Genomic DNA, 27,314 nt, shown 5'->3' with positions numbered 1-27,314 from the left:
TCAGTCACCTCTGGCCTATCAGTCACCTCTGGTCCATCAGTCACCTCTGGCCTATCAGTCACCTCTGGCCTATCAGTCACCTCTGGTCCATCAGTCACCTCTGGTCCATCAGTCACCTCTGGTCCATCAGTCACCTCTGGTCCATCAGTCACCTCTGGCCCATCAGTCACCTCTGGCCCATCAGTCACCTCTGGTCTATCATTCACCTCTGGTCCATCAGTCACCTCTGGCCTATCAGCCACCTCTGGCCTATCAGTCACCTCTGGCCCATCAGTCACCTCTGGCCTATCAGTCACCTCTGGCCCATCAGTCACCTCTGGTCCATCAGTCACCTCAGTCCCAGCAGTCACCTCTGGTCCATCAGTCACCTCTGGCCTATCAGTCATCTCTGGCCTATCACTCACCTCTGGCCTATCACTCACCTCTGGCCTATCAGTCACCTCTGGCCTATCAGTCACCTCTGGCCTATCAGTCACCTCTGGCCTATCAGTCACCTCTGGCCTATCAGTCACCACTTACCTATCATTCACCTCTGGCCTATCATTCACCTCTGGCCTATCATTCACCTCTGGCCTATCAGTCACCTCTGGCCTATCATTCACCTCTGGCCTATCAGTCACCTCTGGCCTATCAGTCACCTCTGGCCTATCAGTCACCTCTGGCCTATCATTCACCTCTGGTCTATCAGTCACCTCTGGCCTATCAGTCACCTCTGGCCTATCATTCACCTCTGGTCTATCATTCACCTCTGGCCTATCATTCACCTCTGGTCTATCAGTCATCTCTGGCCTATCAGTCACCTCTGGCCTATCAGTCACCTCTGGCCTATCATTCACCTCTGGCCTATCATTCACCTCTGGCCTATCATTCACCTCTGGCCTATCAGTCATCTCTGGCCTATCATTCACCTCTGGCCTATCAGTCACCTCTGGCCTATCAGTCACCTCTGGTCTATCATTCATCTCTGGCCTATCAGTCACCTCTTGCCTATCATTCACCTATCATTCACCTCTGGCCTATCATTCACCTCTGGCCTATCAGTCACCTCTGGCCTATCAGTCACCTCTGGCCTATCAGTCATCTCTGGTCTATCATTCACCTCTGGCCTATCAGTCACCTCTGGTCCATCATTCACCTCTGGCCTATCATTCATCTCTGGCCTATCAGTCACCTCTGGTCTATCAGTCACCACTGGTCCTATCATTCACCTCTGGCCTATCATTCACCTCTGGCCTATCAGTCACCTCTGGCCTATCAGTCACCTCTGGTCCCATCAGTCACCTCAGTCCCAGCAGTCACCTCTGGTCCATCAGTCACCTCTGGCCTATCAGTCATCTCTGGCCTATCATTCACCTCTGGCCTATCAGTCACCTCTGGCCTATCAGTCATCTCTGGCCTATCATTCACCTCTGGCCTATCAGTCACCTCTGGCCTATCAGTCACCTCTGGCCTATCAGTCACCTCTGGTCTATCAGTCACCTCTGGTCTATCATTCACCTCTGGCCTATCAGTCACCTCTGGCCTATCATTCACCTCTGGCCTATCATTCACCTCTGGCCTATCAGTCACCTCTGGCCTATCAGTCACCTCTGGCCTATCAGTCATCTCTGGCCTATCATTCACCTCTGGCCTATCATTCACCTCTGGCCTATCAGTCACCTCTGGTCTATCAGTCACCTCTGGCCTATCAGTCACCTCTGGCCCATCAGTCACCTCTGGTCCCATCAGTCACCTCTGGTCTATCAGTCACCTCTGGTCCATCAGTCACCTCTGGCCATCAGCCACTCTGGCCTATCAGTCACCTCTGGTCTATCAGTCACCTCTGGCCTATCACCTCACCTCTGGCCTATCATTCATCTCTGGTCTATCATTCACCTCTGGCCCATCAGTCACCTCTGGCCTATCAGTCACCTCTGGCCCATCAGTCACCTCTGGCCTATCAGTCACCTCTGGCCCATCAGTCACCTCTGGTCCATCAGTCACCTCAGTCCCAGCAGTCACCTCTGGTCCATCAGTCACCTCTGGCCTATCAGTCATCTCTGGTCTATCATTCACCTCTGGTCTATCAGTCACCTCTGGTCTATCATTCACCTCTGGCCTATCAGTCAGTCACACCTCTGGCCTATCATTCACCTCTGGCCTATCAGTCACCTCTGGCCTATCAGTCACCTCTGGTCTATCAGTCACCTCTGGTCTATCATTCACCTCTGGTCTATCAGTCACCTCTGGTCTATCAGTCACCTCTGGTCTATCATTCACCTCTGGCCTATCACCTCAGTCACCTCTGGCCTATCATTCACCTCTGGTCTATCATTCACCTCTGGCCTATCAGTCACCTCTGGCCTATCAGACACCTCTGGCCCATCAGTCACCTCTGGCCCATCAGTCACCTCTGGCCTATCAATCACCTCTGGCCTATCAGTCACCTCTGGTCCATCAGTCACCTCTGGCCCATCAGTCACATTGGTCTATCATTCACCTCTGGTCCATCAGTCACCTCTGGCCTATCAGCCATCTCTGGCCTATCAGTCACCTCTGGCCCATCAGTCACCTCTGGCCCATCAGTCACCTCTGGCCTATCAGTCAACTCTGGCCCATCAGTCACCTCTGGTCCATCAGTCACCTCTGTCCCAGCAGTCACCTCTGGTCCATCAGTCACCTCTGGCCTATCAGTCACCTCTGGCCTATCAGTCACCTCTGGCCTATCACTCACCTCTGGCCTATCATTCACCTCTGGCCTATCAGTCACCTCTGGCCTATCAGTCACCTCTGGCCTATCAGTCACCTCTGGCCTATCAGTCACCTCTGGCCTATCATTCACCTCTGGCCTATCATTCACCTCTGGCCTATCATTCACCTCTGGCCTATCAGTCACCACTTGCCTATCATTCACCTCTGGCCTATCATTCACCTCTGGCCTATCAGTCACCTCTGGCCTATCAGTCACCTCTGGCCTATCATTCACCTCTGGCCTATCAGTCATCTCTGGTCTATCAGTCACCTCTGGCCTACCAGTCACCTCTAGCCTATCAGTCACCTCTGGCCTATAAGTCACCTCTGGCCTATCAGTCACCTCTGGCCTATCAGTCACCTCTGGTCTATCATTCACCTCTGGTCTATCAGTCATCTCTGGTCTATCATTCACCTCTGGTCTATCATTCACCTCTGGTCTATCAGTCACCTCTGGCCTATCATTCACCTCTGGCCTATCAGTCACCTCTGGTCTATCAGTCACCTCTGGTCTATCATTCACCTCTGGTCTATCAGTCATCTCTGGCCTATCATTCACTGGCCTATCAGTCTCTGGCCTATCATTCACCTCTGGTCTATCAGTCACCTCTGGTTCACCTCTGGCCTATCAGTCACCTCTGGCCTATCAGTCACCTCTGGCCTATCAGTCACCTCTGGCCTATCAGTCACCTCTGGTCTATCATTCACCTCTGGTCCATCAGTCACCTCTGGTCTATCAGCCACCTCTGGCCTATCAGTCACCTCTGGCCTATCAGTCACCTCTGGCCTATCAGTCAACCTCTGGTCCATCAGTCACCTCTGATCCATCAGTCACCTCTGGTCCAGTCAGTCACCTCTGGTCCATCAGTCACCTCTGGCCTATCAGTCATCTCTGGCCTATCACTCACCACTTGCCTATCACTCACCTCTGGCCTATCAGTCACCTCTGGCCTATCAGTCACCTCTGGCCTATCAGTCACCTCTGGCCTATCAGTCACCTCTGGCCTATCAGTCACCTCTGGCCTATCAGTCACCTCTGGTCTATCATTCACCTCTGGCCTATCAGTCACCTCTGGCCTATCAGTCACCTCTGGCCTATCAGTCACCTCTGGCCTATCAGTCACCTCTGGCCTATCAGTCACCTCTCACCTCTGGCCTTATCAGTCACCTCTGGCCTATCAGTCACCTCTGGCCTATCAGTCACCTCTGGCCTATCAGTCACCTCTGGTCTATCAGTCACCTCTGGCCTATCAGTCACCTCTGGCCTATCATTCACCTCTGGCCTATCATTCACCTATCAGTCACCTCTGGTCTATCATTCACCTCTGGTCTATCAGTCATCTCTGGCCTATCATTCACCTCTGGCCTATCATTCACCACTGGTCTATCATTCACCTCTGGTCTATCACTCACCTCTGGTCTATCAGTCACCTCTGGTCTATCATTCACCTCTGGTCTATCATTCACCTCTGGTCTATCAGTCATCTCTGGCCTATCATTCACCTCTGGCTATCATTCACCTCTGGTCTATCAGTCACCTCTGGTCCTATCAGTCACCTCTGGTCTATCAGTCACCTCTGGTCTATCATTCACCTCTGGTCTATCATTCACCTCTGGCCTATCAGTCATCATTCACCTCTGGCCTATCATTCACCTCTGGTCTATCAGTCACCTCTGGTCTATCATTCAGTCACTCTGGTTTATCATTCACCTCTGGTTTATCACACCTCTGGTCCTATCATTCACCTCTGGTTTATCATTCACTTTGGTTTATTGGCAGTTCACCTCACACCTTTGGGCCTATCATTCACCTCTGGCCTATTAGTCACCTCTGGTCTATCAGTCACCTCTGGTCCATCACTCACCTCTGGCCTATCAGTCACCTCTGGCCCATCAGTCACCTCTGGCCTATCACTCACCACTTGCCTATCACTCACCTCTGGCCTATCACTCACCTCTGGCCTATCATTCAGGTCACAGTCACCTCTGGCCCATCAGTCACCTCTGGTCCCAGCAGTCACCTCTGGTCCATCAGTCACCTCTGGCCTATCAGTCACTCTGGCCTATCATTCACCTCTGGCCTATCAGTCACCTCTGGCCTATCAGGTATCTCTGGTTTATCATTCACCTCTGGCCTATCAGTCACCTCTGGTCTATCAGTCACCTCTGGTGCATAGTCACCTCTGGCCTATCAGTCACCTCTGGCCTATCATTCACCTCTGGCCTTTCAGTCACCTCTGGCCTATCAGTCACCTCTGGCCTATCAGTCACCTCTGGCCTATCAGTCACCTCTGGCCTATCAGTCATCTCTGGTCTATCATTCATCTTTCTGGCCTATCAGTCACCTCTGGCCTATCAGTCACCTCTGGCCTATCAGTCACCTCTGGTCTATCAGTCACCTCTGGTGCACACCTCTGTCACCTCTGGCCTATCATTCACCTCTGGCCTATCAGTCACCTCTGGCCTATCAGTCATCTCGGGCCTATCATTCACCTCTGGCCTATCATTCACCTCTTGCCTATCAGTCACCTCTGGCCTATCAGTCACCTCTGGTCTATCAGTCACCTCTGGCCTATCAGTCACCTCTGGCCTATCAGTCACCTCTGGCCTATCAGTCACCTCTGGCCCATCAGTCACCACTTTGTCGTGACCAGACCAGACTAGTCCAGACCAGATTGGGCCGAATGTCCGGGGCTGAAAAGAAAAACGGGGTTCTGTCTGTTTGTGTGTGTGTGTGTGTGTGTGTGTGTGTGTGTGTGTGTGTGTGTGTGTGTGTGTGTGTGTGTGTGTGTGTGTGTGTGTGTGTGTGTGTGTGTGTGTGTGTGTGTGTGTGTGTGTGTGTGTGTGTGTGTGTGTGTGTGTGCGTGTGTGTGTGTGTGTGTGTGTGTGTGTGTGCGCACGTCTCAGTGGCTAAGACTTACCTGCTCTCGGTGCTGGAGGAGCGCCAGGTGGAACTCTCAGACTCCGACCTCCGGTAGCGTCGTCTCCGGTGCATGTGCCTCCGTGAACTGGAAGAGCAAATGAGAGGAGAGAGAAAGAACAGGGGACGAGGATCTTATTAGTGGGGAAGAAATAGCCAGATGTTGCTGTGATGGATATTGGACTTGCTTACCCTTATACCTGTATATGCTACTTTCCTGATAACTGCCACCAAATAAAATCAATATATATTTTTATAAAAATAAGACATAGTAATGGAAAAAACAATGACAGAAAAAGAAAAGAGAAAGGAGGAGAAGAGAAAAGGGAGGAGAGGAGGAGAGGAGAGCAGAGCAGAGGAGAAGAGATGAGAAGAGAGGAGGAGAGAAGAGAGGAGGAAAGGAGAGGAGAAGAGAAGAGAGGAGGAGATGAGAGAGAAGAGAAGAGAAGAGAAGAGAAGAGAAGAGAAGATGAGAGAAGAGAAGAGAAGAGAGGAGGAGAAGAAAGGATGAAAGGAGAAGAGAAGGAGAAGAGGAGAGGAGAGGAGAGGAGAGGAGAGAGAAGAGAGAAGAGGAGAAGAGAAGAGACCAGGAGGAGAAGAGAAGAGAGCAGATGTGAGGAGTAGAGAGCAGAGGAGAGGAGAAGAGAGCAGAGGAGAGGAGAAGAGAGCAGAGGAGAGGAGAGGAGAAGAGAGGAGAGGAGAGGAGAAGAGAGCAGAGGAGAGGAGAGGAGAAGAGAGGAGAGGAGAGGAGAAGAGAGCAGAGGAGAGGAGAGGAGAGGAGAAGAGAGGAGAGGAGAGGAGAAGAGAGCAGAGGAGAGGAGAGGAGAAGAAAGCAAAGGAGAACAGTCTGACATTCTGTCTGACATTCTGTCTGACATTCTGTAGCAGTCACACTATGTTCAACAACAATGCGCTGCTCACTACAGAATAATTGGAAACATTGTTTATTCACAGTGTGAACTTGGATTCTCTTATTCTCTTTTGGTCCCTTTTTCTCTTTCATTGTAATTCTCGCTTTCAATGGTTTTTTTCTCTATCGGAGTGGGTGATTTCATGGTGCTTTCAGAACACAAAAGCAGAGTAGTTGTCCACACTGGTTGCTTCTCATCATGGATCGTTACTCTGGACCCTGATCTCATCATGGATCGTTATTCTGGACCCTGATCTCGTCATGGATCATTACTCTGGACCCTGATCTCATCATGGATCGTTACTCTGGACCCTGATCTCGTCATGGATCGTTACTCTGGACCCTGATCTCATCATGGATCGTTACTCTGGACCCTGATCTCGTCATGGATCGTTACTCTGGACCCTGATCTCGTCATGGATCGTTACTCTGGACCCCGATCTCGTCATGGATCGTTACTCTGGACCCCGATCTCGTCATGGATCGTTACTCTGGACCCTGATCTCATCATGGACGTTACCTGGACCCTGATCTCGTCATGGATCGTTACTCTGGACCCTGATCTCATCATGGATCGTTACTCTGGACCCTGATCTCATCATGGATCGTCGGACCCTGATCTCTCTGGACCCATCATGGATCGCTACTCCCTGACCCTGGATCGCCGTCATGGATCGTTACTCTGGACCCGATCTCGTCATGGATCGTTACTCTGACCCTGATCTCATCATGGATCGTTACTCTGGACCCTGATCTCGTCATGGATCCCTGATTCGTCGCGGATCTCTGGACCCGATCTCGTCATGGATCTTACTCTGGACCCTGATCTTGTCATGGATCGTTGGACCCTGATCCCCGGATCGCCATCTGGACCCCGATCGTCATGGATCTTATCGTTCTGACCCTGATCTCATCATGGATCGTTACTGGACTGATCTCGTCATGGATCGTTACTCTGATCGTTACTCTGGACCCTGATCTTGTCATGGATCGTTACTCTGGACCCCGATCTCGTCGTGGATCGTTACTCTGGACCCTGATCTCGTCATGGATCGTTACTCTGGACCCCGATCTCATCATGGATCGTTACTCTGGACCCCGATCTCGTCATGGATCGTTACTCTGGACCCTGATCTCATCATGGATCGTTACTCTGGACCCTGATCTCGTCATGGATCGTTACTCTGGACCCCGATCTCGTCATGGATCTTACTCTGGACCCTGATCTCGTCATGGATCGTTACTCTGGACCCCGATCTCGTCATGGATCTTACTCTGGACCCCGATCTCGTCATGGATCGTTACTCTGGACCCCGATCTCGTCGTGGATCGTTACTCTGGACCCTGATCTCGTCATGGATCGTTACTCTGGACCCCGATCTCATCATGGATCGTTACTCTGGACCCCGATCTCGTCATGGATCGTTACTCTGGACCCTGATCTCTCTTTTGACGAACATATTAAGGATATTTTAAGCACAGCTTTTTTCCATCTTCATAACATTGCAAAAAATCGGAAACTTTCTTTCCAAAAATTATGCTGAAAAATCTATCCATGCCTTTGTCACTTCTAGATTAGACTACTGCAATGCTCTACATTCCGGCTACCCGAGTAAAACACTAAATAAACTTCAGTTCGTGCTTAACACGGCTGGTAGAATCTTGACTAGAACCAAAGAATTTATCATATTAGTCCAGTGCTAGCCTCTCTACACTGGCTTCCTGTCAAGGCCTCTCCTGCAGACGACGCTACAGTGGTAGGCTGATTACCAACAACGACGAGACGGCCTACAGGGAGGAGGTGAGGGACCTCGGAGTGTGGTGTCAGGAAAATAACCTCACACTCAACGTCAACACAACAAAGGAGATGATCGTGGACTTCAGGAAACAGCAGAGGGAGCACTCCCCTATCCACATCGACGGGACAGTAGTGGAGAAGGAGGAACGTTTTAAGTTCCTCGACATACACATCACGCACCAGCGCCTCTTCAACCTCAGGAGGATGAAGAAATTTGGCTTGTCACCAAAAACACTCACAAACCTTTACAGATGCACAATCGAGAGCATCCTGTCAGGCTGCCTGGTATGGCAACTGCTCCACCCACAACCGTAAGGCTTTCCAGGGGGTAGTGAGGTCTGCACAATGCATCACCGGGGGCAAACTACCTGCTCTCCAGGACACCTACACCTCCCGATGTCACAGGAAGACCAAAAAGATCATGAAGGACAACAACCACCCGAGCCACTGCCTGTTCACCCCGCAATCATCCAGAAGGCGAGGTCAGTACAGGTGCATCAAGGCTGCAACCGAGAGACTGAAAAACCGCTTCTATCTCAAGGCCATCAGTTAAACAGCCATCACTAACACAGAGAGGCTGCTGCCAACATACTGACTCAAATCTCTAGCCATATATTGTTTTATGTACATATTCTTATTCATTCCTTTACAGGTAGTTGTTGTGAAATTGTTAGGTTAGATTGCCCGTTATTACTGCATGGTCGGAACTAGAAGTACAAGCATTTCGCTACACTCGTATTAACAACTGCTAACCATGTGTATGTGACAAATAAAACGTGATTTGATTTGATTTGATTATCGAGCTCCATTCAAAATGGAATGGTCTGCCGATCCATGTGAGAGACGCAGACTCAGTCTCGACCTTTAAGTCTTTATTGAAGACTCATCTCTTCAGATGGTCCTATGATTGAGTGTAGTCTGGCCCAGGGGTGTGAAGGTAAACGGAAAGACACTGGAGCTACAAACCGCCCTTGCTGTCTCTGCCTGGCCGGTTCCCCTCTTTCCACTGGGATTCTCTGCCTCTAACCCTATTACAGGGGCTGAGTCACTGGCTTACTGGTGCTCTTCCATGCCGTCCCTAGGAGGGGTGCGTCACTTGAGTGGGTTGAGTCACTGACGTGATCTTCCTGTCCGGGTAGGTGCCGTAGGGGAGATCTTCTTGGGCTATACTCAGCCTTGTCTCAGGGTAGTAGGTTGGTGGTTGAAGATATCCCTCTAGTTGTTTTGGGGCTGTGCCTTGGCAAAGTGGGTGGGGTTATATCCTGCCCTGTTTGGCCCTGTCTGGGGGAATGGACGGGATCGCTGTCCCCCCCAACCCCTCCTGTCTCAGCCTTCAGTATTTATGCTGCAATAGTTTATGTGTCGGGGGCTAGGATTAGTCTGTTATATCTGGAGTATTTCTCATGTCTCATCCGGTGTCCTGTGTGAATCTAAGTAAGCTCCCTCTCATTCTCTCTCTCTATTTATCTCTCTCTCTCCCTCTCTCTCTTCTCTCGGAGGACCTGAGCCCTGAGACCACGCCTCAGGACTACCCACCTGGTCATGCTGCTGCTCCAGTTTCAACTGTTCTGCCTGCGGCTGTGGAACCCTGACCTGTTCACCGGGTGTGCTACCTTGTCCTAGTCCTGCTGTTTTTCACTCTCTCTCTACCGCACCTGCTGTCTCTAACTCTGAATGATCGGCTATGAAAAGCCAACTGACATTTACTCCTGAGGTGCTGATCTGTTGCACCCTCTACAACCACCGATTATTATTTGACCTTGCTGGTCATCTATGAACGTTTGGACATCTTGGCCATGTTCTGTTATAATCTCCACCCTGCACAACCAGAAGAGGACTGGCCACCCCTCAGAGCCTGGTTCCTCTAGGTTTCTTCCTAGGTTCTGGCCTTTCTAGGTTTTTCCTAGCCACTGTGCTTCTACACCTGCATTGCTTGCTGTTTGGGGTTTTAGGCTGTGTTTCTGTATAGCACTTTGTGACATCGGCTGATGTAAAAAGAGCTTTATAAATAAACGTGATTGATCTAAAGAAAGACTCTCTCAAGCAGGGCTGCACTATCCAGTGACTAACATTTTCTCCTTCCAAAAATTCAAACCATTAAAATGTCTAACGTGCACTATGATTTGGGGGCATATGTAGTTCTTGTATATGTATACGTAGCTAATAAACAAAGTACTACATTTCAACAATATTTATTGCACATTTTCATTGCAGACACATTAAACATGAGGTAAAATAAATATGCAGCGTAATCATAAATAAAAGTAGGCCTATCACAAATGTTCTCATTTCAAGCGAAATAAGACTGCATCTTCACAAAAAAATTACCAAAGTGCCTGTTTCTGAAAAAAGTGCTTTGATTTCTGAACAAATTAGAAGCCACATGTTTAATATTTATCTTTCCTACTCTCTCCCACTTCTCCATCTCTCTTCGTTAGTGAGAGAAATTGGCTGTTTCTTGCCCTGCCAGTAATTTGAACCTTGGCTGGAGTGGAGTCGAAGCCATTCTTCACTTGAGCCAAATACATTCAAACTCAGTTTTTCACAATTCCTGACATTTAATCCTAGTAAAAAAATCCCTGTCTTAGGTCAGTTAGGATCCCCAATTTATTTTAAGAATGTGAAATGTCAGAATTATAGAAGAGAGAATGATTTATTTCAGCTTTTATTTCTTTCATCACATTCCCAGTGGGTCAGAAGTTTACATACATTCAATTAGTATTTGTCAGTTTTGCCTTTAAATTGGGTCAAATGTTTCAGTTAGCCTTCCACAAACTTCGCACAATAAGTTGGGTGAATTTTGGCCCATTCCTCCTGACAGAGCTGGTGTAACTGAGTCAGGTTTTTAGTTCTCCATGCTCGCACACACTTTTTCAGTTCTGCCCACAAATGTTCTTTTGGATTGAAGTCAGGGCTTTGTGATGGTCACTCCAATACCTTGACTTTGTTGTCCTTAAGCTGTTTTGCCTCAACTTTGGAAGTATGCTTGGGGTCATTGTCCATTTGGAAGACCCATTCGTGACTAAGCTTTAACTTCCTGACTGATGTCTTGAGATGTTGCTTCCATATATCCACCTAATTTTCCGCCCTCATGATGCCATCTATTTTGTGAAGTGCACCAGTCCCTCCTGCACCAAAGCACCCCGACAACATGATGCTGCCACCCTCGTGCTTCACGGTTGAGATGGTGTTCTTCAGCTTGCACACCTCGTGCTTATTCCTCCAAACACAATGATGGTCATTATGGCAGTTATATTTTTGTTTCATCAGACTAGAGGACATTTCTCCCAAAAATTACGATCTTTGTCCCCATGTGCAGTTGCAAACTGTAGTCTGCCTTTTTTTATGGCGGTTTTGGAGCAATGGCTTCTTCCTTGCTGAGCGGCCTTTCAGGTTATGTTGATATAGGACTTGTTGAACTCAAATCAAATCAAATTTATTTATATAGCATCATACATCATCCGATGTATCAAAGTGCTGTACAGAAACCCAGCCTAAAACCCCAAACAACAAGCAATGCAGGTGTAGAAGCACCTGCATTGCAGGTGTGGATATAGATACTTTTGTACCTGTTTCCTCCAGCATCTTCACAAGATCCTTTGCTGTTGTTCTGGGATTGATTTTCACTTTTCGCACCAAGTACGTTCATCTCTAGGAGACAGAACGCGTCTCCTTCCTGAGAGGTATGACGGCTGCGTGGTCCCATGGTGTTTATACTTGCATACTATTGTTTGTACAGATGAACGTGGTACCTTAAGGCATTTGAAAATTGCTCCCAAGGATGAACCAGACTTGTGGAGGTCTGAATTTTGTTTCTTAGGCCTTGGCTGATTTCTTTTGATTTTCCCATGATGTCAAGAAAAAAGGCACTGAGTTTGAAGGTAGGCCTTGAAATAAATCCACAGGTACACCTCCAATTGACTCAAATTATGTCAATTAGCATATCAGAAGCTTCGAAAGCCATGACACCGTTTTCTGGAATATTCCAAGCTGTTTATGGGCAACTTAGTGTACTTAAACTTCTGACCCACTGGAATTGTGAAATAGTGAATTATAAGTGAAATAATCTGTCTGTAAACAAAACAACTTGTGTCATGCACAAAGTAGATGTCCTAACCGACTTGCCAAAACTATAGTTTGTTAACAAGAAATTTGTGGTTTAAAAACATGTTTTAATGACTCCAACCTAAGTGTATGTAAACTTCTGACTTCAACTGTATGTAGGTGCTCAGTTTTGATTTTTTTTATTTAACCTTTATTTAACCAGGTAAGCTAGTTGAGAACAAGTTCTCATTTGCAACTGTGACCTGACCAAGATAAAGCATAGCAGTTCGACACAAACAACAACAGAGTTACACATGGAATGAACAAAACATACAGTCAATAATACAGTAGAAAAAAGAAAACAAAGTCTATATACAGTGAGTGCAAATTAGGTCAAATAAGGGAGTTAAGGCAATAAATAGGCCATGGTGGAGAAGTAATTACAATGTAGCAATTAAACACTGGAATGGTAGATGTGCAAAAGATGGGTGTGCAAGTAGAGATACTGTGGTGCAAAAGGAGCAAGATAAATAAATACAGTTTGTGGATGAGGTAAATAGATGGGCTGTATACAGATGGGCTATGAGCAGGTGCAGTGATCTGTGAGCTGCTCTGGCAGCTGGTTCTTAAAGCTAGTGAGGGAGATGGGAATCTCCAGCTTCAGTGATTTTTGCAGTTTGTTCCAGTCAGTGGCAGCAGAGAACTGGTCCTTCTGTAGCTCAGTTGGTAGAGCATGGCGCTTGTAACGCCAGGGTAGTGGGTTCGATTCCCGGGACCACCCATACGTAGAATGTATGCACACATGACTGTATGTCGCTTTGGATAAAAGCGTCTGCTAAAATGGCATATTATTATTATTATTATTAGAACTGGAAGGAAAGGCGACCAAGGTAGGAATTGGCTTTGGGGGTGACCAGTGAGATATACCTGCTGGAGCGCGTGCTACGAGTGGGTGCTGCTATGGTGACCAGCGAGCTGAGATAGGGCGGGGCTTTACCTAGCAGAGACTTGTAGATAACCTGTAGCCAGTGGGTTTGGCGACGAGTACGAAGCGGGGGACAGCCAACGAGAGCGTATATGTCGCAGTGGTGAGTAGTGTATGGGGCTTTGGTGGCAAAACGGATGGCACTGTGATAGACTACATCCAGTTTGCTGAGTAGAGTGTTGGAGGCTATTTTACAGATGACATCGCCGAAGTCAAGGATAGGTAGGATGGTCAGTTTTACGAGGGTATGTCAGAGCCGTCCAGAGTAGTGATGCTGGATTGGCGGGCAGGTGCGGGCAATGATCGGTTGAATAGCATGCATATTGTTTTATTTGCGTTTAAGAGCAGTTGGAGACCACGGAAGGAGAGTTGTATGGCATTGAAGCTCGTCTGGAGGTTAGTTAACACAGTGTCCAAAGAAGGGCCAGAATTATACAGAATGGTGTCATCTGCGTAGAGGTGGATCAGAGAATCACCAGCAGCAAGAGAGACATCTTTGTTGTATACAGAGAAGAGAGTCGGCCCAAGAATTTAACCCTGTGGCACCCCCATAGAGACTGCCAGAGGTCCGGACAACAGGCCCTCCGATTTGACACACTGAACTCTATCAGAGAAGTAATTGGTGAACCAGGTGAGGCTATCATTTGAGAAACCAAGGCTGTTGAGTCTGCCAATAAGAATGTGGTGATTGACAGAGTCGAAAGCCTTGGCCAGGTCGATGAATACAGCTGCACAGTAATGTATCTTATCGATGGCGGTTATGATATCGTTAAGGACCTTGAGCGTGACTGAGGTACACCCATGACCATCTCGGAAAGCAGATTGCATAGTGGAGAAGGTACGATGTGATTCAAAATGATAATTAATCTGTTTGTTAACTTGGCTTTCGAAGACCTTAGAGATGCAGGGTAGGATAGATATAGGCCTGTAGCTGTTTGGGTCTAGAGTGTCTCCCCCTTTGAAGAGGGGGATGACCGCGGCAGCTTTCCAATCTTTGGGAATCTCAGACGATACAAAAGAGAGGTTGAACAGGCTAGTAATAGGGGTTGCAACAATTTCGGCAGATAATTTTAGAAAGAGAGGTTCCAGATTGTCTAGCCCAGCTGATTTGTAGGGGTCCAGATTTTGCAGCACTTTCAGACCATCAGCTATCTGGATGTGGGTGAAGGAGAAATGGTGGGGGCTTGGGCGGGTTGCTGTGGAGGGTACCGGGCAGTTGACCGGGGTAGGGGTAGGGGTAGCCAGGTGGAAAGCAAGGCCAGCCGTAGAGAAATGCTTATTGAAATTCTCAATTATAGTGTATTTGTCGGTTGTAACAGTGTTTCCTAGCCTCAGAGCAGTGGGTAGCTGGGAGCTCTTATTCTCAATGGACTTTACAGTGTCCCAGAACTCAAATCAAATCAAAAATCAAATCAAATGTTATTTGTCACATACACATGGTTAGCAGATGTTAATGCGAGTGTAGCGAAATGCTTGTGCTTCTAGTTCCGACAATGCAGTGATAACCAACAAGTAATCTAACTAACAATTCCAAAACTACTGTCTTATACACAGTGTAAGGGGATAAAGAATATGTACATAAGGATATATGAATGAGTGATGGTACAGAGCAGCATACAGTAGATGGTATCGAGTACAGTATATACATATGAGATGAGTATGTAGACAAAGTAAACAAAGTGGCATAGTTAAAGTGGCTAGTGATACATGTATTACATAAGGATGCAGTCGATGATGTAGAGTACAGTATATACGTATGCATATGAGATGAATAATGTAGGGTAAGTAACATTATATAAGTTAGCATTGTTTAAAGTGGCTAGTGATATATTTACATCATTTCCCATCAATCCCATTATTAAAGTGGCTGGAGTTGGGTCAGTGTCAATGACAGTGTGTTGGCAGCAGCCACTCAATGTTAGTGGTGGCTGTTTAACAGTCTGATGGCCTTGAGATAGAAGCTGTTTTTCAGTCTCTCGGTCCCAGCTTTGATGCACCTGTACTAACCTCGCTTCTGGATGATCGCGGGGTGAACAGGCAGTGGTTCGGGTGGTTGATGTCCTTGATGATCTTTATGGCCTTCCTGTAACATCGGGTGGTGTAGGTGTCCTGGAGGTGTCCTGGAGGGCAGGTAGTTTGCCCCCGGTGATGCGTTGTGCAGACCTCACTACCCTCTGGAGAGCCTTACGGTTGAGGGCGGAGCAGTTGCCGTACCAGGCGGTGATACAGCCCGCCAGGATACTCTCGGTTGTGCATCTGTAGAAGTTTGTGAGTGCTTTTGGTGACAAGCCGAAATTCTTCAGCCTCCTGAGGTTGAAGAGGCGCTGCTGCGCCTTCTTCACAACGCTGTCAGTGTGAGTGGACCAATTCAGTTTGTCTGTGATGTGTATGCCGAGGAACTTAAAACTTGCTACCCTCTTCACTACTGTTCCATTGATGTGGATAGGGGGGTGTTCCCTCTGCTGTTTCCTGAAGTCCACAATCATCTCCTTAGTTTTGTTGACGTTGAGTGTGAGGTTATTTTCCTGACACCACACTCCGAGGGCCCTCACCTCCTCCCTGTAGGCCGTCTCGTCGTTGTTGGTAATCAAGCCTACCACTGTTGTGTCGTCCGCAAACATGATGATTGAGTTGGAGGCGTGCGTGGCCACGCAGTCGTGGGTGAACAGGGAGTACAGGAGAGGGCTCAGAACGCACCCTGGAGGGGCCCCCGTGTTGAGGATCAGCGGGGAGGAGATGTTGCCTACCCTCACCACCTGGGGGCGGCCCGTCAGGAAGTCCAGTACCCAGTTGCACAGGGCGGGGTCGAGACCCAGGGTCTCGAGCTTGATGACGAGCTTGGAGGGTACTATGGTGTTGAATGCCGAGCTGTAGTCGATGAACAGCATTCTCACATAGGTATTCCTCTTGTCCAGGTGGGTTAGGGCAGTGTGCAGTGTGGTTGAGATTGCATCGTCTGTGGACCTATTTTGGCGGTAAGCAAATTGGAGTGGGTCTAGGGTGTCAGGTAGGGTGGAGGTGATATGGTCCTTGACTAGTCTCTCAAAGCACTTCATGGTGACGGAAGTGAGTGCTACGGGGCGGTAGTCGTTTAGCTCAGTTACCTTAGCTTTCTTGGGAACAGGAACAATGGTGGCCCTCTTGAAGCATGTGGGAACAGCAGACTGGTATAGGGATTGATTGAATATGTCCGTAAACATACCGGCCAGCTGGTCTGCGCATGCTCTGAGGGCGCGGCTGGGGATGCCGTCTGGGCCTGCAGCCTTGCAAGGGTTAACACGTTTAAATGTCTTACTCACCTCGGCTGCAGTGAAGGAGAGACCGCATGTTTTCGTTGCAGGCCGTGTCAGTGGCACTGTATTGTCCTCAAAGCGGGCAAAAAAGTTATTTAGTCTGCCTGGGAGCAAGACATCCTGGTCCGTGACTGGGCTGGGTTTCTTCTTGTACTGGTGATTGACTGTAGACCCTGCCACATGCCTCTTGTGTCTGAGCCATTGAATTGAGATTCCACTTTGTCTCTGTACTGACGCTTAGCTTGTTTAATAGCCTTGCGGAGAGAATAGCTGCATTGTTTATATTCTGACATGTTACCAGACACCTTGCCCTGATTAAAAGCAGTGGTTCGCGCTTTCAGTTTCACGCGAATGCTGCCATCAATCCACGGTTTCTGGTTAGGGAATGTTTTTATCGTTGCTATGGGAACGACATCTTCGACGCACGTTCTAATGAACTCGCACACCGAATCAGCGTATTCGTCAATATTTTTATCTGACGCAATACGAAACATGTCCCAGTCCACGTGATGGAAGCAGTCTTGGAGTGTGGAGTCAGCTTGGTCGGACCAGCGTTGGACAGACCTCAGCTTGGGAGCCTCTTGTTTTAGTTTCTGCCTGTAGGCAGGGATCAGCAAAATGGAGTCGTGGTCAGCTTTTCCGAAAGGGGGGCGGGGCAGGGCCTTATATGCGTCGCGAAGTTAGAGTAACAATGATCTAAGGTTTTACCACCCTGGTTGCGCAATCGATATGCTGATAAAATTTAGGGAGTCTTGTTTTCAGATTAGCTTTGTTAAAATCCCCAGCTACAATGAATGCAGCCTCCGGATAAATGGTTTCCAGTTTGCAAAGAGTTAAATAAAGTTCATTCAGAGCCATCGATGTGTCTGCTTGGGGGGGATATATACGGCTGTGATTATAATCGAAGAGAATTCTCTTGGAAGACAATGCGGTCTACATTTGATTGTGAGGAATTCTAAATCAGGTGAACAGAAGGATTTGAGTTCCTGTATGTTTCCTTCATCACACCATGTCTCGTTAGTCATGAGGCATACGCCCCCGCCACTCTTCTTACCAGAAAGATGTTTGTTTCTGTCGGCGCGATGCGTGGAGAAACCCGTTGGCTGCACCGCATCGGATAGCGTCTCTCCAGTGAGCCATGTTTCGGTGAAGCAGAGGACGTTACAGTCTCTGATGTCCCTCTGGAATGCCACCCGTGCTCGGATTTCGTCAACCTTGTTGTCAAGAGACTGGACATTGGCAAGAAGAATGCTGGGGAGTGGTGCGCGATGTGCCCTTTTTCGGAGTCTGACCAGAATACCGCCTCGTTTCCCTCTTTTTCGGAGTCGTTTTCTTGGGTCGCTGCATGCGATCCATTCCGTTGTCCTGTTTGTAAGGCAGAACACAGGATCCGCGTCGCGGAAAACATATTCTTGGTCGTACTGATGGTGAGTTGACGCTGATCTTATATTCAGTAGTTCTTCTCGACTGTGTGTAATGAAACCTAAGATGACCTGGGGTACTAATGTAAGAAATAACACGTTTCCTAGGAACGCGAAGCGAGGCGGCCAACTCTTTTGAGTTTGTACTGCAGGATGCAAATTTCTGTTTAAAAAAGCTAGCCTTAGCTTTCCTAACTGCCTGTGTATATTGGTTCCTAACTTCCCTGAAAAGTTGCATATCACGGGGGCTATTCGATGCTAATGCAGAACGCCACAGGATGTTTTTGTGCTGGTCAAGGGCAGACAGTTCTGGAGTGAACCAAGGGCTTTATCTATTCCTGGTTCTACATTTTTTGAATGGATGGTGAGGAAGGCACTTTTAAAGAATGACCAGGCATCCTCTACTGATGGGATGAGGTCAATATCCTTCCAGGAAACCCGGGCCAGGTCGATTAGAAAGGCCTGCTCGCAGAAGTGTTTTAGGGTGCGTTTGACAGTGATGAGGGGTGATCGTTTGCTCGCAGACTCATTACGGATGCAGGAAATGAGGCAGTGATCGCTGAGATCTTGGTTGAAAACAGCAGAGGTGTATTTGGAGGGCGAGTTAGTTAGGATGATATCTATGAGGGTGCCTGTGTTTATGGATTTGGGGTTATATCTGGTAGGTTCATTGATACATTGTGTGAGATTGAGGGCATCAAGCTTAGATTGTAGGATGGCCGGGTTTAGGTCACCTAGCAGCACGAGCTCAGAAGATAGATGGGGGGCAATCAAATCACATATGGTGTCGAGGGCACAGCTGGGGGCAGAGGGTGGTCTATAGCAAACGGCAACGGTGAGAGACTTGTTTCTGGAAAGGTTAATTTTTAGAAGTAGAAGCTCAAATGTTTGGGGTACAGACCTGGATAGTAAGACATAACTCTGCAGGTTATCTTTGCAGTAAATTGCAACACCGCCCCCTTTGGCAGTTCTATCTTGTCGGAAAATGTTATAGTTAGGAATGGAAATTTCCAGGTTTTTGGTGGTCTTCCTAAGCCAGTATTCAGACACGGCTAGGACATCCGGATTGGTGGAGTGTGCTAGGGCAGTGAATCAAGCAAACTTAGTGGCTTCTAATGTTAACATGCATGAAACCAAGGCTTTTATGGTTGCAGAAGTCAACAAATGAGAGAGCCTGGGGGATGGGAGTGGAGGTAGACACTGCAGGGCTTGGATTAACCTCTACATCACCGGAGGAACAGAGGAGGAGTAGGATAAGGGTACAGCTAAAGGCTAACAGAACTGGACACCTAGTACGTTCAGAACAGAGAGTAAAAGGAGCAGGTTTCTGGGCACGGTAGAATATATTCAAGGCATAATGTACAGACAAAGGTATAGTAGGATGCGAATACAGTGGGGGTAAACCTGTGCATATAGTGATAATGAAAGAGATATTGTCTCTAGAAATAGCTTTTAAACCAGGTGATGTCACTGCGTGTGTGGGTGGTGGAACTAAATTGTTAGCCGAGGCATGTTGAGCAGTGCTAGAGGCTCTACAGTGAAATAAAACAATAGTTACAAACCAGAACAGCAAGCGACACGGCGTGGTGACGTTAGGGAAAGGCATGCCGAGCCGGGTGATCATACAAGTCCAGTGCGTGGCTTCAGGCAGCTAGCAGCACGGGGCTGGCAGGCTAACAGAAAGGGCTTAGAGGGATGACGCGACGGAGGGAAGTCTTTTGTGGCCCCCTCGTGCAGTTACATCAGCAGACGGATCAGCAGGGCTCCGTGTGGTAAACCAGGACAATTGGCAAAATATGTATAGTGGGCTTAGAAATATGTCCGAAGGGCCTCTTAAACCAGCAGTCCAATGTGCTTTAGATAGCTAGCAGGCCGCAGATTAGCAGCTGTGCGTTCAGGGGTTGTTAGCTGCTATAATTCCAGGTGGGAAAAAAATATATAATAAAAATGTCAACAAAAAATAAATAGGTTCAGAGATTGTGGTCGGAATCCGAAGATATGGAGAAGAATAATTCAGACTAGCTCTGGTTTGAGTCTCGCTGTACAGACTGGCGAGAGTTGTCCGGGATAAAGGTAGCTGATGACCGCTAGCAAAGAATAGCTGACTGCTAGTGGCTTCTGAATGTATTCGATGGGCCTCGTAAGCCAACGGGCCGTTGTGCTCTAGACAGCTAGCATTCAGGGGACGTTAGCTGCGAAGGTCGGAGGGTGAAAAGGTTCAGAACTTGCGATAAGAATCCGGGGATATGGAGAGAAAAATAGGTCCGGTATGCTCTGGTTGAATCGCGTTGTACAAACTGGCGAGAGCTTTCCGAGCTAGAGGTCAGCTGATGACCGTTAGCTGGCTAGTTTATGTTGGAGAGATTCCAGTAATAGAGGCAGAGAAAAATACTTTAGAGAAAAACCAGGTCCACACCACATTGGGTGAGGCGGGTTGCAGGAGAGTATTTTTAAGTAAGGGTTTAGAAAAACTATTGTTGTTAATGATGTTCATAGTAGAGACAGAATGTATGTGGAGCCAAACATGGTCAAGGTGTGTAGTGCTATTTCTGGTTAGACCAGGGAAAACATTCTCAGACACAGCCTGCAGCCAGAAAGTGCAGTTAGTTGAAAGTGCAACATTTGCTTGCAGATCAATCAGTTCCATCTGTAGAGATCCAGAAAGTGCCCACATGAATGTCTGAGTCACCTCCTTTGAAAATCCCCTGACATCTGTTATGAGGAATGGATTCTCAATTAGAAGAAGGGGCTGCTGTCCAAGGCTGAAGCTGTCAAAGCGATTTCTGAAGTTTCCAATCAGAGTATCTATGAAGTCAACATGAGGAGAAACATCTCTCACCCTGAATCTGATCCTGCACTTTTGTGAAGTGTGCTCAGTCTCCTTGAAGATCTTCCTTGAACACTTCCAGTTTCCTCTGGAAGGAGCGGACAGATGTCATAAAATCACAAACGGAGTTGTTCTTTCCCTGTACTTTCATTTGGAGCTCATTAAGGTGTGATGTCTACCAAAATCACAAACGGAGTTGTTCTTTCCCTGTAGTTTCATTTGGAGCTCATTAAGGTGTGTTGTCTACCAAAATCACAAACGGAGTTGTTCTTTCCCTGTAGTTTCATTTGGAGCTCATTAAGGTGTGTTGTCTACCAAAATCACAAACGGAGTTGTTCTTTCCCTGTAGTTTCATTTGGAGCTCATTAAGGTGTGATGTCTACCAAAATCACAAACGGAGTTGTTCTTTCCCTGTAGTTTCATTTGGAGCTCATTAAGGTGTGATGTCTACCAAAATCACAAACGGAGTTGTTCTTTCCCTGTAGTTTCATTTGGAGCTCATTAAGGTGTGATGTCTACCAAAATCACAAACGGAGTTGTTCTTTCCCTGTAGTTTCATTTGGAGCTCATTAAGGTGTGATGTCTACCAAAATCACAAACGGAGTTGTTCTTTCCCTGTAGTTTCATTTGGAGCTCATTAAGGTGTGATGTCTACCAAAATCACAAACGGAGTTGTTCTTTCCCTGTAGTTTCATTTGGAGCTCATTAAGGTGTGACCAAAAGTGAAAACTGTGTCGCCTTCTGGCTCTTGAGCTGTACAAGGAAATCTGTTACTTCCATTTATGGACCAAAAGCGTTCCAACACCCTGCCTTCACTGAGCCATCTTACGTTGTTGTGCAGCAGTAGGTCATTTGCATTTGCCTCAACTTCTTTCAGGAATCCTCTCAGCAGGCGATGTTGATGAGATGAGGATTCCCTGAAAAAGTTGATGAGTTTCATCATTATATTCATCACTTCAGCATACTCTTCTGACAGATTGGCGCACAGGACAGACTGATGAATGATGCAGTGGTAAGCTGTGAGATCAGGGTTGTCCTCTTTCAGCCGTGCCACAGCTCCTCTCTCTCATCCTGTCATGGCAGGGCAGATGGCAGATATATCCCTCTCTTTCTCATCATCTCCTTTGTGACCATGTCTATGCCCTTTCCTCTTGTATGTGTCTCGAGTGGTGTTACACCTAACAGGTCTTCACTGAATTCTTTCTTCTCTGTGTGGTAAGTCGAGCATTATCACTCACATCAGTAGATTCATCAACAGCATAATGCTCTGCATGGTGCTCTCCGAATAGCTCCATCACGCTGTGTTAATACATCCTCTGTTAGTATTTCACTCTTTCTTGCTGCTGTTGTACGTGACATTGGGATTTGCTTGATCTCTTCACACAGCTCGTCTCTTTGTTTACCGTCAAGTAAAGTTTCAACAGCATTCGTTACACTCCATCACCACTCCCCCGTCAGTAAATGGCTTCTGGTGTTGACCCAAAATCAAAGCTGTTTTTTTGGGAACATTCGTTTGCACGTTGTTGAGCAGTGAATGCATGGGAGAGGACTCTGGTGGACCGATCACACTGGGCTTTGAGTTTATTTTGCCTGTCCTAACGTCAGACTGCTGTGGATATGTTTGCTCAAAAGATCTGTGCTTCGCCTCGTAGTGGCACTTCACGTTGGCACTTTTTATTAGAGCCACGGTCTCTGAACATATCAGGCAGAGTGGTTTGACACTCGCTGCAGGAAGGATAAAGGCATATTTGTCTGTCCACTCCTCTTTGAAAGCTACATTTTCTTTATCGACTTTCCTCATTTTTGTGCATAGCATTCTATAATTTCTCCTTTCGCTTCCGTTTTTGCTTCTCTTGCTGTCTCTCTCTCTCTAACAACATCAGTCTACTAACATGCATTGTAAACATTCGCTTTGATTGGCTGAGTTTCATGAAGTGATTTAAATAACGGACATGATTGGACAACACACAGTAGTATGGGGCGCTGTCTGGGACCTTCCCAGCTGCGCTGAGCCAGCGCAGTATGTGTACATTGGAGAAAAAAAGGGTTGCTTCATCAGTATTTAATTTAACAATTATTCATGACAAATGTGTCGAGGTCCAGATATATATATATGCCATTTAGCAGACGCTTTTATCCAAAGCGACTTACAGTCATGTGTGCATACATTCTACGTATGGGAGGTCCCGGGAATCGAACCCACTACCCTGGCGTTACAAGCGCCATGCTCTACCAACTGAGCTACAGAAGGACCAGATAGAACCTTCCGCCAATTGTGCTCCTCTGCTTTAAAGGATCATGTTTATCTTTCCTCACAGCATCTGGTCATAGCAGAAGGATGGCTTTACTACAGTGGTTCCCAACCTTTTTCAGGTAATGTACCACCAACGGAATTTTGCTCTTAATGAGTACCCCTGAAGTACCCCGTCATGTGCATTTTACCAGTAGGCCTATGGTAAAATGCAGTCTTCTGACGTATGCCCTGTGAATAGGCCAAGAACCCCCATGGGTCCTAGTATCCCCTGCTTGGGAGCCACTGGTTTATAATAGCAGGAGAGGGAAAAGGATGGCTAGAAGAGAGATTGGGCTGTGGAAAATGTACTGTGATGGAAAGATATATGTTCCTGAATTGATGAGAAAAATCACATTGACCAACCTTTTCTTGTGTTTTCGTTCATCCTTCCTCTTATGTTTCAAACTAGAAGAGCTGTGCTTTGTCTTTTTAGAGGTGTACCTGGAAAATAAAAATAATCGCTTATTGTTGTTGCTGACACTTCCACTAGTTCTTTTCCATTTATTTGAGGGAGAGGCCTGCTATTAAAACTAACTCATCCACTACCCTCCGACATCATACATTAGTGATGTAGTAGATCAGTTGGAGTATAATATAAAGTCTATAATATATGTTTTTGTTATTGCCAAAGTAATCTTGCGTGGCAGACCCATAGGGTGTCTTCTGGTGAAATACATTTATTGTCAAAGTAACTCATTTCAATACTGATCAACAACGACATTACGATGTAGGAAGTAGCTACCTGTGGAAATTCACATTATGACATGATACAGCAAGTATCTACCAGTGACGTTTGACATTATTTTTTATTTATTTTTTAATTTCACCTTTATTTAACCAGGTAGGCCAGTTGAGAACAAGTTATCATTTACAAATGCGACCTGGCCAAGATAAAGCAAAGCAGTGCGACACAAACAACAACACAGAGTTATACATGGGATAAACAAATGTAAAGTCGATAACACAATAGAAAAATCTATATACAGTGTGTGCAAATGTAGTAAGATTAGGGAGGTAAGGCAAGAAATAGGCCATAGTGGTGAAATAATTACATTTTAGCATTAACACTGGAGTGACAGATGTGTGATGATGAGGTGAAAGTAGAGTTACTGGGGTGCAAAGAGAAAAACATAATATTATGGGGATGAGGTAGTTGGATGGTCTATTTACAGATGGGCTATGTACAGGTGTACTGATCGGTAAGCTGCTCTGACAGCTGATGCTTAAAGTTAGTGAGGGAGATATAAGTCTCCAGCTTCAGTGAATTTTGCAATTCGTTCCAGTCATTGGCAGCAGACAACCTCCCTGTTCACCCACGACTGCGTGGCCATGCACGCCTCCAACTCAATCATCAAGTTTGCGGACGACACAACAGTGGTGGGCTTGATTACCAACAACGACGAGACGGCCTACAGGGAGGAGGTGAGGGCCCTCGGAGTGTGGTGTCAGGAAAATAACCTCACACTCAACATCAACAAAACTAAGGAGATGATTGTGGACTTCAGGAAAAAGCAGAGGGAACACCCCCCTATCCACATCGATGGAACAGTAGTGGAGAGGGAAGCAAAGTTTTAAGTTCCTCGGCATACACATCACAGACGAACTGAATTGGTCCACTCACACTGACAGCGTCGTGAAGAAGGCGCAGCAGCGCCTCTTCAACCTCAGGAGGCTGAAGAAATTCGGCTTGTCCCCAAAAGCACTCACAAACTTCTACAGATGCACAATGGAGAGCATCCTGGCGGGCTGTATCACCGCCTGGTACGGCAACTGCTCCGCCCTCAACCGTAAGGCTCTCTAGAGGGTAGTGAGGTCTGCACAACGCATCACCGGGGGCAAACTACCTGCCCTCCAGGACACCTACACCACCCGATGTTACAGGAAGGCCATAAAGATCATCAAGGACATCAACCACCCGAGCCACTGCCTATTCACCCCGCTATCATCCAGAAGGCGAGGTCAGTACAGGTGCATCAAAGCTGGGACCGAGAGACTGAAAAACAGCTTCTATCTCAAGGCCATCAGACTGTTAAACAGCCGCCACTAACATTGAGTGGCTGCTGCCAACACACTGTCATTGACACTGACCCAACTCCAGCCACTTTAATAATGGGAATTGATGGGAAATGATGTAAATATATCACTAGCCACTTTAAACAATGCTACCTTATATAATGTTACTTACCCTACATTATTCATCTCATATGTATACGTATATACTGTACTCTATATCATCGACTGCATCCTTATGTAATACATGTATCACTAGCCACTTTAACTATGCCACTTTGTTTACTTTGTCTACATACTCATCTCATATGTATATACTGTACTCGATACCATCTACTGTATGCTGCCCTGTACCATCACTCATTCATATATCCTTATGTACATATTCTTTATCCCCTTATTGTTAGTTAGATTACTTGTTGGTTATCACTGCATTGTCAGAACTAGAAGCACAAGCATTTCGCTTGTGGCAAATAAAAGTTGATTTGATTTGATTTGATTTAGAAAGGCGGCCATATTAGGAGTTGGCTTTGGGGATGACCAGTGAAATATACCTGCTGGAACGTGTGTTACGGGTGGGTGTTGCTATGATGACCAGTGAGCTGAGATAAGGTGAGGCTTTACCTAGCAGAGGCTTATAGATGACCTGGAGCCAGTGGGTTTGGCGACGAATATGGAGCGAGGGCCAACCAACAAGAGCATACAGGTTGCAGTGGTGGGTAGTATATGGGGCTTTGGTGACGAAATGGATGGCACTGTGATAGACTACATCCAATTTGCGTTGGAGGCAAATTGATGGAGGCTATTTTGTAAATGACATCGCCGAAGTCAAGGATCGGTAGGATAGTCAGTTCTACGAGGGTATGTTTGGCAGCATGAGTGAAGGAGGCTTTGTTGCAAAATAGGAAGCCAATTCTAGATTTAATTTTGGATTGGAGATGCTTAATGTGAGTCTGGAAGGAGAGTTTAGAGTCTAACCAGATACCTAGGTGTTTGTAGTTGTCAGAACTGTCCAGAGTATTGATGTTAGTCGGGCAGGCAGGTGCGAGCAACGGTCGGTTGAGGAGCATGCATTTAGTTTTACTTGCATTTAAAAGCAGTTGGTGGCCATGGAAGAAGTGTTGTATGGCGCTGAAGCTCGTCTGGAGGTTTATTAACACAGTGCCCAAAGAAGGGCCAGATGTTTACAGAATGGTGTCATCTGCATAGAGGTGGATCAGAGAATCACCAGCAGCAAGAGAGACATCATTGATATATACAGAAAAGAGTCAGCCCAAGAATTGAACCCTGTGGCATTGAGACTGCCAGAGGTCCAGACAACAGGCCCTCCGATTTATATATAATAATAATAAAATAATATATGCCATTTAGCAGACGCTTTTATCCAAAGCGACTTACAGTCATGTGTGCATACATTCTACGTATGGGTGGTCCCGGGAATCGAACCCACTACCCTGGCGTTACAAGCGCCATGCTCTACCAACTGAGCTACAGAAGGACCACTGAACTCTGTCTGAGAAGTAGTTGGTGAACCAGGCGAGGCAGTCATTTGAGAAACCAAGGCTATTGAGTCTGCTGATAAGAATACGGTGATTGACAGAGTCGAAAGCCTTGAACAGGTCGATGAAAACGGCCGCACAGTATTGTCTTTTATCGATGGCGGTTATGATATCAGTTAGGACCTTGAGCGTGGCTGAGGTGCACCCATGACCAGCTCGGAAACCGGATTGCACAGTGGAGAAGGTACGGTGGGATTTGAAATGGTCGGTCATCGGTTTGTTTAATTGGCTTTCGAAGACTTTAGAAAGGCAGGGCAGGATGGATATAGGTCTGTAACAGTTTGGGTCTAGTGTGTCTCCCCCTTTGAAGACAGGATACAGGAAGTAGCTACCTGTTGCATTTGACAGAATTATATGATACAGGAAGTAGGTACCTGTGGAGTTTCAAATTATGACATGAATCAGGAAGCAGCTACCTGTGGCGTTTGCTTTTCTTAGAGCTCTTGCTTTTCTTAGAGCTCTTCTTCTTTTTCTTCTTCCTCACCGGAGACAGACTGTAGTACGGAGACCTATGACAGAAACCA

The 27,314-nt window shown here is 47.0% G+C and overlaps 1 protein-coding gene across 1 annotated transcript in view; it reads right to left on the bottom strand.

Annotated features, from left to right (window-relative positions):
• Positions 1 to 27,314, bottom strand: part of LOC118375392 (serine/arginine repetitive matrix protein 4-like) — a 213,198-nt gene that overhangs the window by 47,284 nt on the left and 138,600 nt on the right. The window contains exons 4-6 of the mRNA XM_052479231.1: positions 27,207 to 27,299; positions 23,585 to 23,662; positions 5,652 to 5,738 (exon numbers count right to left, since the gene is read on the bottom strand). Of these exons, the coding sequence (XP_052335191.1) occupies positions 5,652 to 5,738; positions 23,585 to 23,662; positions 27,207 to 27,299 (258 nt within the window). The remainder of the gene's footprint in view (positions 1 to 5,651; positions 5,739 to 23,584; positions 23,663 to 27,206; positions 27,300 to 27,314) is intronic.

This window comes from Oncorhynchus keta, chromosome 25 (genome assembly GCF_023373465.1).
Source record: "Oncorhynchus keta strain PuntledgeMale-10-30-2019 chromosome 25, Oket_V2, whole genome shotgun sequence".
NCBI lineage: Eukaryota > Metazoa > Chordata > Actinopteri > Salmoniformes > Salmonidae > Oncorhynchus > Oncorhynchus keta.
This window is presented reverse-complemented; position numbering and strand designations above follow the sequence as displayed.